Source organism: Phyllobates terribilis, unplaced genomic scaffold, assembly GCF_046119375.1.
Source record: "Phyllobates terribilis strain yellow unplaced genomic scaffold, ASM4611937v1 Scaffold_9__5_contigs__length_417890890, whole genome shotgun sequence".
In the NCBI taxonomy this organism is placed as follows: domain Eukaryota; kingdom Metazoa; phylum Chordata; class Amphibia; order Anura; family Dendrobatidae; genus Phyllobates; species Phyllobates terribilis.
The window spans coordinates 143,387,676-143,402,292 of NW_027362769.1; the positions used below are offsets into that span (position 1 = coordinate 143,387,676).

Genomic DNA, 14,617 nt, shown 5'->3' on the forward strand with positions numbered 1-14,617 from the left:
TTCACCAACGAGACTATTTAGTGCTGATACATCACACACATATCAAATTCCCAAAATATTTAAACACAGTGTGGTAAAGCGACTTGCTCGGCTCTCCGGAGGTAGACACAGGACACACGGTTTGGATAAACTTCCTGTGGGTTTATTGTGCGGCATAAACTCCAGCAAAGTCCCATAAAAATAAACAGTCCCTCTTGGGGTTAACGGAAAAACAAAAGATGAAATATAACAGAGTCCTCTAGCCAGCAAGGCCTTTGCCGGCTGCAGATAGTCCTGTGAGGTTTCAGTAACACCAGTCCCCCGGTGTTGCTCACTGGCATCAGCCACACACAGCCTGGAGACTTCAATCTCCAGACCCCACACTCCACACAGGAAAACAAACTGACTGTACATTTAAACCCTGTTCAGCCACACCCTAAGGGGAGGTATGGGGAATGACTTCCCTCTCATCTCTACGTCATTCCCATAAAACCACACCCTTTTAAAGAGGTAACCCCCAGCATATAACATGCTGGCAGAAATTCCGTAGGTCTTTGTTCAGACAGAAGAGCATCCTGAGTGACACATACCTCCCCTCGCATAGAAAACCAGTGACTCTGTCACAACAGGTTGTAATGTTACAAAATTGATAAAAGCCAAGGGGGGTGAATACTTTCGCAAGCCACTATAGAAGCTGTAGACACAAAGGGACTTTTAATCGGGACTGTTTGCATAGTTGCTTAATTTTTTTTCTCTTTGATGCATCACAACAACAACTGCCAAGTCATAATGATACGGTAACATGGCAGTGATAAGAATCCAGTGGAGCTTTGCTATATCTGATTCCGATCTGCTACACATAAGTCATCTCTGCTATATACACACATATAATATCTAATATGAGTTGGTATTAATATACAATTTAGCACATTTTTCATTTAGTCATCAAACCCTTCTCATGAGCAAAGCAATATTTCACAGGTTTATACAATAGGGTTTAGGAAAATAATCTGGAAATTCTTCTACTTTTCGCTGACTATAGAAATCCATCACTGGATCCTGACAATCGCTGACATGCTGCACCGCTCTTGAGTGTTTAATGCCAGGAATTTCCAAGCAGGGGAAGCCTCTATCGGTCCTCTAATGTCCGGGCAGTCCGGCGGCTACTTACTGACACTGAGCGCACTTCCCGTAATTTTTGATCCCCTGTTGACCTCCAGATGATGTCGGCACTGGGCGGCAATGTTATCTACCACCAGCCCATATTACCGGAGCCTTATTATGAGCAAATACTAATTCAATACAAAAGGGGTTCCCCATTAAACCCTTCATGACTGCAATTTTTTTTTTTTTGCTTTTGCACTTTCACTTTTTTTTTTTCTGTTCCCTACTTCCAAGAGCCATGACTTTTGTTGTTGTGATTTTTCAATCAACAGCCATTTGAGGGCTTTTTTTTTTTTTTTTCAGGGCGAATTTTAGTTTTGAATGACACCACTTATTTTACCATATATTGTACTGACAAAAAAAAAAAAAAAAAGTCCGAGTGGGATGAAATGGTTAAAAATAATGCAGTCCAGCCATTTATTTTTAAACTGTTCATTGTGCGGTAAAAAAATGACTTGACAGCTCGATTCTTCAGTTCAGTCTGATTTAAGGCGATACCAAACTTTTAAAGGTTTTTGTTTATATTTTAGCAGCTGGAATAAAAAATAAAAAAATCAGAACTTTGAAGAAAATAAAAGTTTGCATCACAATATTCTGAGACCTCTACATTTTTTTTATTCTTCTGTCAATGGATATGTGGGGGGCTTGATTTTTGGGTGGCAAGCTGTTTTTATTGCCATCATTTTGTTGCATTTTTTTTTGTGGGATTGAAAGATAGCAATTCTGGCGATGGATAAAAAAAAAATAATATTTTTGATAGACCGCACTATTACGATACAACAATGCCCCCCAATTTTGTTTTTCTATATATTTTTTTTAAATGGGAAAAGTGGCTGATTTAAATTTTTATTATATTTTAAAAATATTTGTTTAATCATTTTAACTTTTGCTTTATTTTTTTTTTAAAACTTCTAGGGAATCCAAATAACATACTGCACCACCATGGCACAGGCTGAGCTACCTTGGAGCACCATTGGAATATTGGGATTGAGAGCAGCATTTAAATAGTTAAACAGAAGTTAGTGGCACCTGACCGGTATGGAGCTAGCTCAACTCCTCTACTCCCTTCGTACACCTGATCCTGATATAGGGCATAATAATAACGTACTATGTTGGAAAGGGGTCAAGGACCATCATCTATTGGCTGCGAAGAGCCACTCACACTGCAGAGGAGCCAACATGTCCAGTCATTACAATTACACAGCTCAATTATTTTCAATAGTGTAATGCTTCAGTTCACCTGTGGTGGCGCTGTGGGGAAATTGAACACTTGATGGTACAGATCTTAGCCGATCAGTGGTGATTACAGCACTGGTAACCTTTATAATTTCCATGGATATAAACCCTACAAAGTGTTATTACCTGTTGCAATATTTGCACCAGCAAGTCTGGCTCGAATTAGCCCATGTCTTTCCTTTAGATGAAGTATCCGAACTTTGGGGAAATTCTTCATGAAATAATCTAGCTTGTCTTTGAGGTAGGCTGAAGAAAGTAAAAGGACAACAAAAAACGTGAAAATCATCAGGCATTCAAAAATCGGACGTATCTGCTGTATTTTGACTCCTTTGCCCATGAGATGACGTAAAATGTCCTTATTATGACCTTGTAAAACACTGACCTTTGGTGCTGAAGTCGTCTACGAGGATGACCTCTTTGACTAGATGAGCAGGAGATCGGTTGAGGACACTAAATACTGAACGGAGGAGGGCGGACCACACCTCGTCCACAAAACACATGATGATACTGGTGTTGGGAAGATCATCGTGGACCAACTGATTGGAGCATCTGCAAAGATCACGTTGAAACTCAATTATATATACACTAGTGTTTTATAAATACTATAGACATTTATGTATAGGTTACTGCAGGCGATATGCATGACTGTTCCCATACTTTCATGTGCAAGCAGCCCGCTATGGTGGACGCCTTAGGGTGGTTTCAAGCGTCCAACATTCATGTTTGTGTATAACCCAAGATGTTCGGACCGGCCACAGGTCTCCTGACCTGAGTTGAGGTCAAGGGACCCATTGCCCATATTCGGACTAGATGTCAGATGGGTGAAACCGGCTTTATATAGCAAATGGGGCATGGAAACCCCAACAGGAGTGAGACCTCACCTCTCAATCATTTATAGTATATATCTTTAACCACTTAATAACCAAAAGATCAATACCCTTCTGGACTAAAATCAATACCTCAAAGTATAACATTTTTGACTCCGATCATTTTTTTTTGCTATCTTAGTCACAATCAGGGCTGTGGAGTCGGAGTCGTGGAGTCAGTCGGTGCTCATTTTGGTGAAGTCGGTATAAAATGGACCGACTCCTAAAATATATAATAGATTGGGTGCAGTAGATCAATGCAGTTTGTGGGGAATATTTTTTCATAGGAATTTGGGAAAGTTATGAAATGTCCTATAAATGGCTGTTCTATTCCTGATCTAAGGCTACATTCACACACAACGTTTTTGCTGCGTTTTTTTTGAGGATACGCTTCTCAGCTGCAAAAGCAGATCAGCTTTTTAAAAAACCGCATCACCTGAAAGGTTTTTGAGCGCAGGTGGTCTTCTCATCCATCCTCCCAGTGGATGGCCATGGAACAATGAGGTGGAATAAGATTCTACAGGTGAACAACTGGCTACGTCGATGGTGCCGTCAACAAGGATTTGGATTTCTGGATCACGGAATGAATTACCTATACGATGGACTACTTGCTAGAGATGGGGTGCACCTTACGAAGACTGGAAAACATGTATTTGGAAGTCGCCTTGCTACACTCATCAGGAGAGCTTTAAACTAGAACAATGTGGGAAGGGAAGCAAAAGGCCAGAAAAAGCCATACAGCTGACAAATACTATTGAGATCTCTGCTACTGGAAGTGAAAAGGAAGAACAAAGACAAAACAATTTAAATAATAAAAATATGGGAGGAAGAGAAACCAATCACAAACTAAAATGTTTTTATACAAATGCACAAAGCATGGGCAACAAACAAGGAGAATTAGAACTACTAATGCAGGAAAAGGAATATGATGTCATTGGAATCACTGAAACTTGGTGGGACGATACACATGATTGGAATACAAGGCTAAAAGGATACAACTTATTTGCAAGAAACAGACTTGATAAACGAGGAGGAGGTGTCGCATTGTATGTTAGAAAAGCGTATATCTGCACAGAGATTGAAGCTTCAGAGACTGGGAGTTCTGTGGAAACTGTTTGGGTAAGAATACAAGGAGAGAACAACGGAAAGGACACCATTGTAGGCATTTACTACAGGCCACCTGGGCAAGCTGAAGATATGGATGAACTCTTTATGTATCAAATGACCAAGTTCTCCAAAAAATATGACGTAGTGGTCATGGGAGATTTCAACTATCCAGACATTTGTTGGGAATCTCTCTCAAGTAAAACTAACAAGTCAAGCAAATTCTTATCCTCTCTTGCTGACAACTTTATCTTCCAAAAGGTAGGGGAGAAAACAAGGGGATCTGCTACTTTGGATCTAATCCTTATAAACAGGGAGGAAATGGTTGAGGAGGTAAAGGTGGCTGGGACCCTAGGAGGCAGCGATCATGCTATTATAGAATTTTGGATAACTAGAGGAGGAAGACATGTGAAGACTCAAACTTCAAGGTTAGATTTTAGAAAGGCAGATTTTAAGAGACTCAGAAAGAGAATAGGAGGGATCCAATGGCTGGATGTCCTTAAGGACAAAAATGTCCAGGAAGAATGGGAAATTTTTAAAAATGAGATTCTCAAAGCACAATCGTTAACAATCCCGAAAAGTAGGAAGAATGGGAAGCATTTAAAGAAACCAGGATGGATGAACACAGAACTTAAACACATGCTAAAAAGAAAGAAAGAAATGTTTATTAAATGGAAAGAGGGAGGCATATCTAAAGAAGATTATAATGCAGTCTGCAGATCCTGTAGGGCACGTATCAGGTTAGCTAAAGCTGACAATGAATTAAGGCTTGCAAGAGATGTCAAAAGCAATAAAAAAGGATTTTGGGGGTATGTCAAAAGTAAAAGAAAAGTCAAAGATGCTATAGGATTTTTACAGGATGAAAATGGAGAAATGGTAAGAGAGGATGTTGAGAAGGCCGAACTTTTTAACTCCTATTTTGCATCTGTTTTCTCTCAGAAAGAAAATGTAACATCAACTAATCTTCACTGTCCTTTTAAAGGAATAGAGGAATCCAAGTTATCTGTAAACAGAAAGATTGTGAGGGAATATTTAGCTAACATAAATGAGTTCAAGTCTCCAGGTCCAGATGAATTACACCCCAGAGTACTGAAGGAGATCGTAGAAGAAATTTTAGAACCACTCTCCATAATCTTTGAAAATTCTTGGAGAACAGGAGAAGTCCCAGAAGACTGGAGAAGAGCAAATGTTGTTCCTATCTTCAAAAAGGGGAAGAAGGTGGACCCAGGGAACTATAGGCCGGTGAGTCTGACTTCTATACCAGGAAAGATCTTTGAACAAATTATTAAACAACATGTATGTAAGTACCTGGATAAGAATGAAGTGATTAACCAGAGTCAGCATGGGTTTGTAACTAACAAGTCATGTCAGACTAACTTAATTTCCTTCTATGACAGAATCACTGACTGGGTGGATCAGGGAAATGCTGTAGATATAGTATATCTTGACTTCAGCAAAGCATTTGACAAAGTATCTCACACCATCCTTATTGAAAAAATGACCAAGTATGCAATGGACCAGGCAACTGTTAGGTGGATTCATAACTGGCTTAGTGATCGGACTCAAAGGGTGGTTGTAAATGGCTTCACATCCAGCTGGATGAATGTCTCAAGTGGGGTACCACAGGGCTCCGTCCTGGGACCTGTATTGTTCAACATCTTTATCAATGATTTAGATGAAGGAATTGAGGGTAAACTGATTAAATTTGCTGATGACACAAAGCTAGGAGGGATAGCTAATACTAGAGAAGAGAGAGGGAAGATTCAAAAAGACCTAAATAAACTGGAGCAGTGGGCAGCAACCAACAGAATGGTTTTTAACAGGGAAAAATGCAAAGTACTACATCTGGGCAATAAAAATGAAAAAAGCATATACAGAATGGGAGGAATAGAGCTAAGCAACAGTACATGTGAAAAAGACTTAGGTATACTAATAGATCATAGACTGAACATGAGTCAACAGTGTGATGCAGCAGCAAAAAAGGCAAATACAATTCTGGGATGTATTAACAGAAGCATACAGTCTAGATCACGTGAAGTCATTATCGGTCTTTACTCCTCTTTGGTCAGACCTCATCTGGAATACTGTGTACAGTTTTGGGCACCACATTTTAAAAAAGACATAGACAAACTGGAGCAAGTTCAGAGAAGAGCGACCAGAATGGTGACTGGTCTGCAAACCATGTCCTATGAGGAACGGTTGCAGGATTTGGGAATGTTTAGCTTGCAAAAAAGAAGACTGAGAGGAGACTTAATAGCTGTCTACAAATATGTCAAGGGCTGTCACATTGTAGAAGGATCATCTTTATTCTCATTTGCACAAGGAAAGACTAGAAGCAATGGGATGAAACTAAATGGGAGGAGACACAGATTAGATATTAGAAAAAACTTTTTGACAGTTAGGGTGATTAATGAGTGGAACAGGCTGCCACGAGAGGTGGTGAGTTCCCCTTCAATGGACGTCTTCAAACAGAGGCTGGACAGAAATCTGTCTGAGATGATTTAGTGAATCCTGCTTTGAACAGGGGGTTGGACCAGATGACCCAGGAGGTCCCCTCCAACTCTACCATTCTATGCTTCTATGCTTCTATGCTTCATAGATAATGTTTTCAATAGCAAAAGCAGATTAAAAAAACACCGAACAAACTGACATGCTCATTCTCCCCTCCTCTGTCCTGTCTTCTGCCGTCTTCACCAGAGAGAGGAGGGGGAGGGGCGCCTGCCCTGCATAGGATCCGATTCCTGGGCCCCGAGCTGGAGAAAGTGAAAGTACTACAGCTCATCTCTGTCACAGGAAGGTAACTAATGCTAATATTGTAGGCGATTATTATGTGCTCTCTGTACAATGTGTGTGAACTATATGTGCGATATGTGCAATGTACTATTTGCTGTCTGTAGCTGTCATCTGTCTATCACACTCTATCCCTCCATCCGTCCCTCCAGCTATCCATCATTATATTCTATCTAAATATCTTGATTATTGTATCATAAAAATGATTAAATGTCTGATGTTCACATTGTACTACAATAAATTTTTCACTTAAATATAAGCAATATATGTGGGAGTCGGTGTAAGGGAAATTGAGGAGTCTGAGTCGCAGGTTTGGCTTACTGACTCCACAGCCCTGGTCACAATTATTAGGTTTACTGGAAATAACTATATTTAATTCTACTTTGCTTAACCAGTTCATGCATCCCTAAAGTCTAGTCCTGATATTGGCTCCCCAGGATCTGACATTTCTTCTGATGTATAATAAGTGTAGGTCCATCAGATTGCTGGGATCAAATTGCGTTGTCCTGGGTTTGACCAGTAGGACCTTCACTCATCACAAGAATGGTGTGGAGTGAATGGTACATTAGTGCACATGCGTGACCACTGCTCTATTCACTTCTATGGGACAAATCAAATAGCAAACACCATCGGTCCTGTAAAAGCAAATGGGGCTTTGGTTGAGCATGCACAGAGCCGTTCCATACACACAGGGGATCTTGCACCTTCACTCTCTCAGGATTGGTGGTCTCGGGATAGCCTGGCATACAGAAGCAGAGAAATACAGAAAAATCTTTAAATGAGAAGCTGTGTCCAAACTTTTGGTCTGTACTGTACATGGATAAACAAAACATATTTTTATAAAAGAGCGGATAACTGCGTTCTGATAACCAGTAACTACCGGGACTGCCATTATTGTAGAAGCAGATATCAGCCATTTATTAATCTTATATATACAGCAGGAGTTCCCTCGCACAAGGTGCGATTAGATGCGTCATTTCTCCTAGGTCATGGAGACGTCATACACTGAGGGTGATAAGGTTGTAGCTCAGGTATTTACACTGACACATCTGCACCTGTATGTGACACAGGCGCGGGTATACAATGAGTCACCAGGAAATTCGGCTATAATTAGCTGTGCTAGAATAGATTAACAAGGCAGAACCAGTAATAGGGGAGGCCCCGGGGGTCTGGGATATCATTTAAAAAAAAAAAATTGTCGTTAGTCAATTTTTGCAACTCTTTTAGAAATAAATGGAGAGAATCGCGAATGTTTGGCGATTCAAAATATGGCACGTTATGCTGAGAATATATGCCGCACATATGTGGCGCCCCTGAGGGTTCAGTCGCCACAGAGGTACTGCACCTCACCCGGAGGTGTGGTGTCTCCTTCTCTCAGGTAAGGAGGGAGTGCCGCCCGGAACCCCAAACACCTGCATCCAACACTACACTGCTCCAGGCCGGCTCGAAGGGCAAGACGCAATGTATGATTCTGCTGAGCCCTGACCCTGGCTGGGGTAGGGGGAACCAGTAGTGGGTGTGGGTGGAGGAAGTAGTTAGGGGGAGCACTTTGGTAGGAGTATATATAGGGAAGCCATCTTAGAGAGTGTGTTCAGTCAGAGGAGGAGAGTGAGAGGAGCAGAGGCTCTACAGGAGCTCTGCTGCAGAGGCGGGCCTAGCCAGTGAGGCCCAAGTCTGAAGAGAACAGGTGGCAGATCAGTCAGAGGAGAGCAGTTCAGAAGAACAGCTCAGGACAGTTCAGAAGAACAGCCCGGGAGCAGAGTCTCATTAGGAGCTCTGCTCCACAAGTAGGGCCTAGTCTGGAGGCCCAGGAGGGGAGGAGGGAGTAGACTCCGTTCTGTTTTAAAGGGATCCTAGGGGGTACGGCGAGTGCAGGAAGGCACCCGTACGCCCCGCATCTGTCAGAAGACAGAGGGATCGCAGCCGCATTCTAGTCCCCTGAGGGTCAAGCAAGTCTGTGTAACTCCGATGGACAGGAGGGACTTCAGAGTATCCAAACAGGATTGAGAGTGGGCAGCGCAGGGCAGGAGGGAGAAAGACCCAGTGTGAAGACGGTCAAAATAGGAACACGAGAAAGTGTGGTTCTGCCAGGTACGCCTAACCTGTCTGAGGAAGGACTGAACCCCTTCCCGGTGAACGCAACGCGATGAGGGCGGCTAGCATCAGTACTGTGCACCAGTGGAACTGCCTTAAAGAACTGTGAGTAAAGACACGGATGACTGCACCGCACTGCCTCCGTCCATTATTTCATCAGCGCCATCTTTCTTTCTGCACTACAACACCCAGCGCACCTTACACTAACTACACTGCCCTGGAGTTAGCTCTACCTGTGGAGAGCCACACCACCCCTGCTGCCGTAACACCAGCTCCAGAGGACTGCTCCGCAGCGGCGGCTCCCTCTAGCCACAATCCACAGGTGGCGTCACGAACAATCCCAAAAATATCCCCTTTTTGCACTGACCGCCCTGGGTCACGGACCGGGCCAGCCACCATGATATCCCCTGCAAGTAGCCATAGGCCCGGCTGCCGAGCACCCCACGGCCCTGGGGGCGCGTCACATATATCATGGGTACAAGTGTGTCACTTATCTTTTTCATATGGCATTTTTTCCTCCTACACCCCCTTCCCCTTCCTTTCCTATCTATGGTCCTCATTTAATTGGGTTATATACCCTGCTAGACTCATTCAGTTTCCTATGATTACTAATAATATCCCACCATTCCCCACTACTTTTAATCCATGTGAAAATTTTATACATTTAAAATGAGTGATTGCAGCCCTGGACCTTTTGTCGGTCCTGTATATACATATATATTTATATATATAAAATCATATATTCATTATGATATTATTGAATCAATTAAGACATGTCTATATTTATGTTAATGGCTGGGCATATTTGAGTAATGAGAGCTATTGGATCTATTTGTCTGGATCATGGGACACACCAATTTAAATCCTTTGTTGAATCTCCATATGCGTTCCAGGCTGAAACGCTGATGTCATTTCTGGGAATTAAAAAAGATAAACCAGATATTACATAGATGCCTTCCGGTTGAAGTGCTACTCAGTCGCTGATGACGCGCATGCGCTCCCCTGTGCGCTCCACGGTGGAGCGCACGCGTCATTTCCTGGGTACGCAGCCAGTACATGCGATGATTCACCATAGCGTGCAGACGTCTTGTTTCATCCCCTCTGAAGTCAGGGCGCCTGCACATTTATTTTGTATCGTGGACCTCTTAGGTATAACTGTCAGACATGCGCAGTAGCGCCAGTGGGACAGGGAAGCCTATGATAGAGCATAGGACTCCTTTCTATGGGGGTGTATGTTTCTCTATCCACACATCAATCAGGGGGATATTTAAACCTGGTCTCTGACACTCCATCTGTGTCAGCCATCAGCCTCCTGCAATATACATCATGCAGCTTCATCATTCCTTGACATAAAATCCTGGTATCGGCCTCCTGATGAACCTAATTGATGGGGGAAACGCGTCGAGGCATACTTTGAACGAAAGAGAAGTCTATCAATTGATCTTTGTCTATCTCTGTATTTTTTATCCGGAAGAAGCAAGAAGCCGAAACGCGCGTTGGGGTGAAGGAGGGACAGAGTTCTGCTCTCACTTTAGGTACGTTGTATCATGGTTTATTTCCTGATACCACAGGGATTAGGTATTTAGCTCCTTTATATGAATGTCTATCTATGTTTCCCATGGGACTTTCATTAAATTAGTCTAGGTAAAGGGTCTTGTGCCCCTCATCTATTTATATTTAGCTACTTATACATAGCATTTTATAAATGGCATACAGAGATTTATCACTAGGAGGTCTGTAATATTGTTATACTAAGATAGTCATTTTTTGGAGCCTATGGTATACTAGATTGTTGTGCAGGAATCTGTCCACCTTACTGGGCACTCTGCTTTTTTACTCTATGTTCTGTTGTTGTCATGTTTTTAATTTATTGATGTAATAAAATTTATTTTTAATTACAATAATGGATCTCTTTGTTTTTCTGCACTATAATCTAGTGTAGAGGTGGTGATTTAAGGATCATTTTAGAGACATATTAGGGCTACGAGTCCTTGCTATATGTTGGAGCAATTATCCTCCTCAGGGAGATGTGCAATTATTAAATCTCTGACAACTATAGAAATATTCTATTTTATATACACGGGCATAGGTGTGTTTTTAAATAGTATAAAAATAAAAGTATTGTTTTTAGAGGGTATATATGTTTAATTCTTCTGTGATGCAAAATAGGGCCTCATTCTTGTGATAGATGCAGGTCCAACATCTGGAAACTGCAACTATCAGACATTTATGGCATATCCTGTGGATATGCCATAAATGTTAAGAGATGGCAATAAAACCTTTAAGGTCTACTTCGCACTTTTTCTTTTTTTTGCATTCTTTGGTCTGCAAGATGAATTTCATATATTTGTATTCCTTTTTTAACAACAGGTTTTTTTTTTTACTTTATTTATTACATTTTGTATCATTTTATAATTTTTTCTTTTTTTTTTTTAAGCCTTAACAAGAAGCCAGTGGAAAAAACAGTATATAAAGCTTATACAATGGTGTCACGATTCCTCCGCTCGGTGTGTCTTGGAAGCAGTGACTGACAGCTCAGTCGTCCAATCTAGTGCATGGGTGTACTGAGCTGCCGGTATTTTGATTGGACGGCTTAGCTGTCAATCTGAGACTGGGAGATGCTAAGCTTCCTTCTGGTGCTCCCTGTTCCAAGTGATTACCCAGCTACGTAGCTAAGCTGTCAGTCCCAGATCTCTTCCAGTCATAGCATTTGCTCAGTGGTTTACCTCGTATTCCTGTGCTCTGTTTGTTGATCTATTGCTGCCGAAACTTGGACCTTACTTTGACCATCAGTTTGCCTAGCCCCTTTACTCTGATCCGCTATCTTCCTGGTATTCTGACCTCGGACCATGACCTGACTACATCTTTATTTTTCCTCATTTAGTTTACTACATGCTCTCTTAGCATCTGACCCCGGAAAAGTTTGACTACCCTGCCTCATGGCCTGTCCGTGAGCAGTGACTAGCATCACAAATGGGTAACATTTATTGATGCGATCGTGTCTTGATCTTACATCAAATTTTGTCACATTTTAGACATTTCTAAGAGATGTTGCATTGTGTTGTAGATATATTTGAGAACATACCTTATTTTTCGGACTATAAGAGCACTTTTTTCCTCCAAAATTTTGGAGGAAAATGGGGGATGCGTCGAATGTTGGGGGGAGGGGTGTATATATATATATATATATATATATATATATATATATATATATATATATATATATATATATATATATATTATATATATGTGGGGTGTGGGGGGAACGGTAGCGGTGGAGGAGCAGGGCACAGGAGGCAGCAGCCGCCTGCTGCAGCCTACACTGTCCCCACTGCTAAAGAAAATTAATATTCACTGCTCCTTAATAGCAGCACACAGTGTAGCCGCAGCACGGCTCCTGCTGCTGCCGGCTATCTCGTGTGCCCACTGTTAAAGGGCATGAATATTCAACCTCTCTCCGCCCATGGGCATGGGGAGGGGTGAATATTCATGCCCTTTAATAAGCGGGCACATGCGATAGCCCGGCAGCAGCAGGAGCCGCGCTGCGGCTATGCTGTGTGCCGGCTATGAAGTCACTGCTCCCTGCGCACAGAATCCCGGCGTGGGGAGCAGTGACTTCCGGCAGCTGATCTCTCCTTGTGAGCCGCGCATGGCAGTGACACCATGCGCGACTCACATGGAGAGATCAGTGGGGCAGACCAGACACAGCGCTGGAGGAGAGAAGAAAGGGGAGTAGGAGTGTTTAATTTTTTTATGTGCAGCATGATGGGGTTTAGGGGGACCATGCATACCAGGGTAAGGATGAGGGGGCCATACATACCAGGGTAAGGATGAGGGGGCCATACATACCAGGGTAAGGATGAGGGGGCCATACATGCCAGGGTAAGGATGAGGGGGCCATACATGCCAGGGTAAGGATGAGGGGGGCCATGCATAACAGGATAAGGATGAGGGGGGCCATGCATAACAGGATAAGGATGAGGGGGGCCATGCATAACAGGATAAGGATGAGGGGGGCCATGCATAACAGGATAAGGATGAGGGGGGCCATGCATAACAGGATAAGGATGAGGGGGGCCATGCATAACAGGATAAGGATGAGGGGGGCCATGCATAACAGGATAAGGATGAGGGGGGCTATGCATAACAGGATAAGGATGAGGGGGGCCATGCATAACAGGATAAGGATGAGGGGGGCCATGCATACCAGGATAGGGATGAGGGGGGCCATGCATACCAGGATAGGGATGAGGGGGGCCATGCATACCAGGATAGGGATGAGGGGTGCCATGCATACCAGGATGGAGGGGTTCCATGCATACCAGGATGGAGGGATACCAGGCATACCAGGATGGGGACTACTGTCAGAATTTGGGGACATTACCCCCTATACCAGTGTCAGCGGAAGACCCCCTCCCCCTTAAAAGTGCATCATGAACACATTTTTTGCTTAATTATTTTTTTTATTTTCCTCCTCTAAAACCTAGGTGCATCTTGTGGTCTGGTGCGTCTTATAGTCCGAAAAATATGGTAACTAAATAAGCTTCACCGTCCACCGAGATTTGGGCTCAAACTTTTGACCCAAAGTCAAGCTGGTTTCTCAGGGTCACATTTCACAGCCTGAATACGGACAATGATGTACGAACAAACAGCGGATCTCCTAACCTGTGTAAGCACCTATGAGGCTGGTAGGTTTGGGTCAGGAGACCCACAACCGATCTGTACATCAGGGTCCTTACTCAGACAATGAAACATGTGTGCAACCGTCCTTAGCCAACCAAAGGTGGTGCGAAGCTAGTCAACGGTGCAAGATGCACGCTGTGATCACTTTGGCGCATCTTCGGATGGCCTGGTCTAAGTTTACCCTGCTTAACTATTATACAGCAATAGTAGAATATTATTCACAATTTGTTTTAAATTAGACTTCCATGTAACATTAAGATTAAAAAAAACAAAAAAACAAAAACTCCATGAAAATATTTGTTTTTCTACAAAAAGTGAAGTGTGTAAAAACATGAGTTGTGGAGAAGTGTTTTGTTATATATATATATATAAAAAAGGTGCTTCTGCAAAGGAGAGAGCAATGAATATGACCTGTAATTACACCTCAAAAAATCAACGGACAGTAAACAGAAGAAAAATTAAGGGAGGTGTACATTAAAGAGTGAAAAAAAAATGTCTAGAATGCCTAAAAGAAAAGAATAGATAATAGTAAAATAATAAAAGAGAAGACAAGTAAAAGAGATCAAAAAGATCAAAATAATATAAGAAAAATATCAGATCTACATGTATTTTCATGTGGTATATAAACCATGTCAAGCACGTCATAAAAGGCTTCAGATAAAGACAACAAAGACTTTGGGAATTAGGTAACTAAACGATCC

General features: G+C 42.3%; 1 protein-coding gene across 1 annotated transcript in view; it reads right to left on the reverse strand.

The window, feature by feature from the left end:
* The window catches only part of GALNT5 (polypeptide N-acetylgalactosaminyltransferase 5), a 47,899-nt gene that overhangs the window by 22,091 nt on the left and 11,191 nt on the right, over nt 1–14,617 (reverse strand). The window contains exons 2-3 of the mRNA XM_073647150.1: nt 2,762–2,928; nt 2,506–2,625 (exon numbers count right to left, since the gene is read on the reverse strand). Of these exons, the coding sequence (XP_073503251.1) occupies nt 2,506–2,625; nt 2,762–2,928 (287 nt within the window). The remainder of the gene's footprint in view (nt 1–2,505; nt 2,626–2,761; nt 2,929–14,617) is intronic.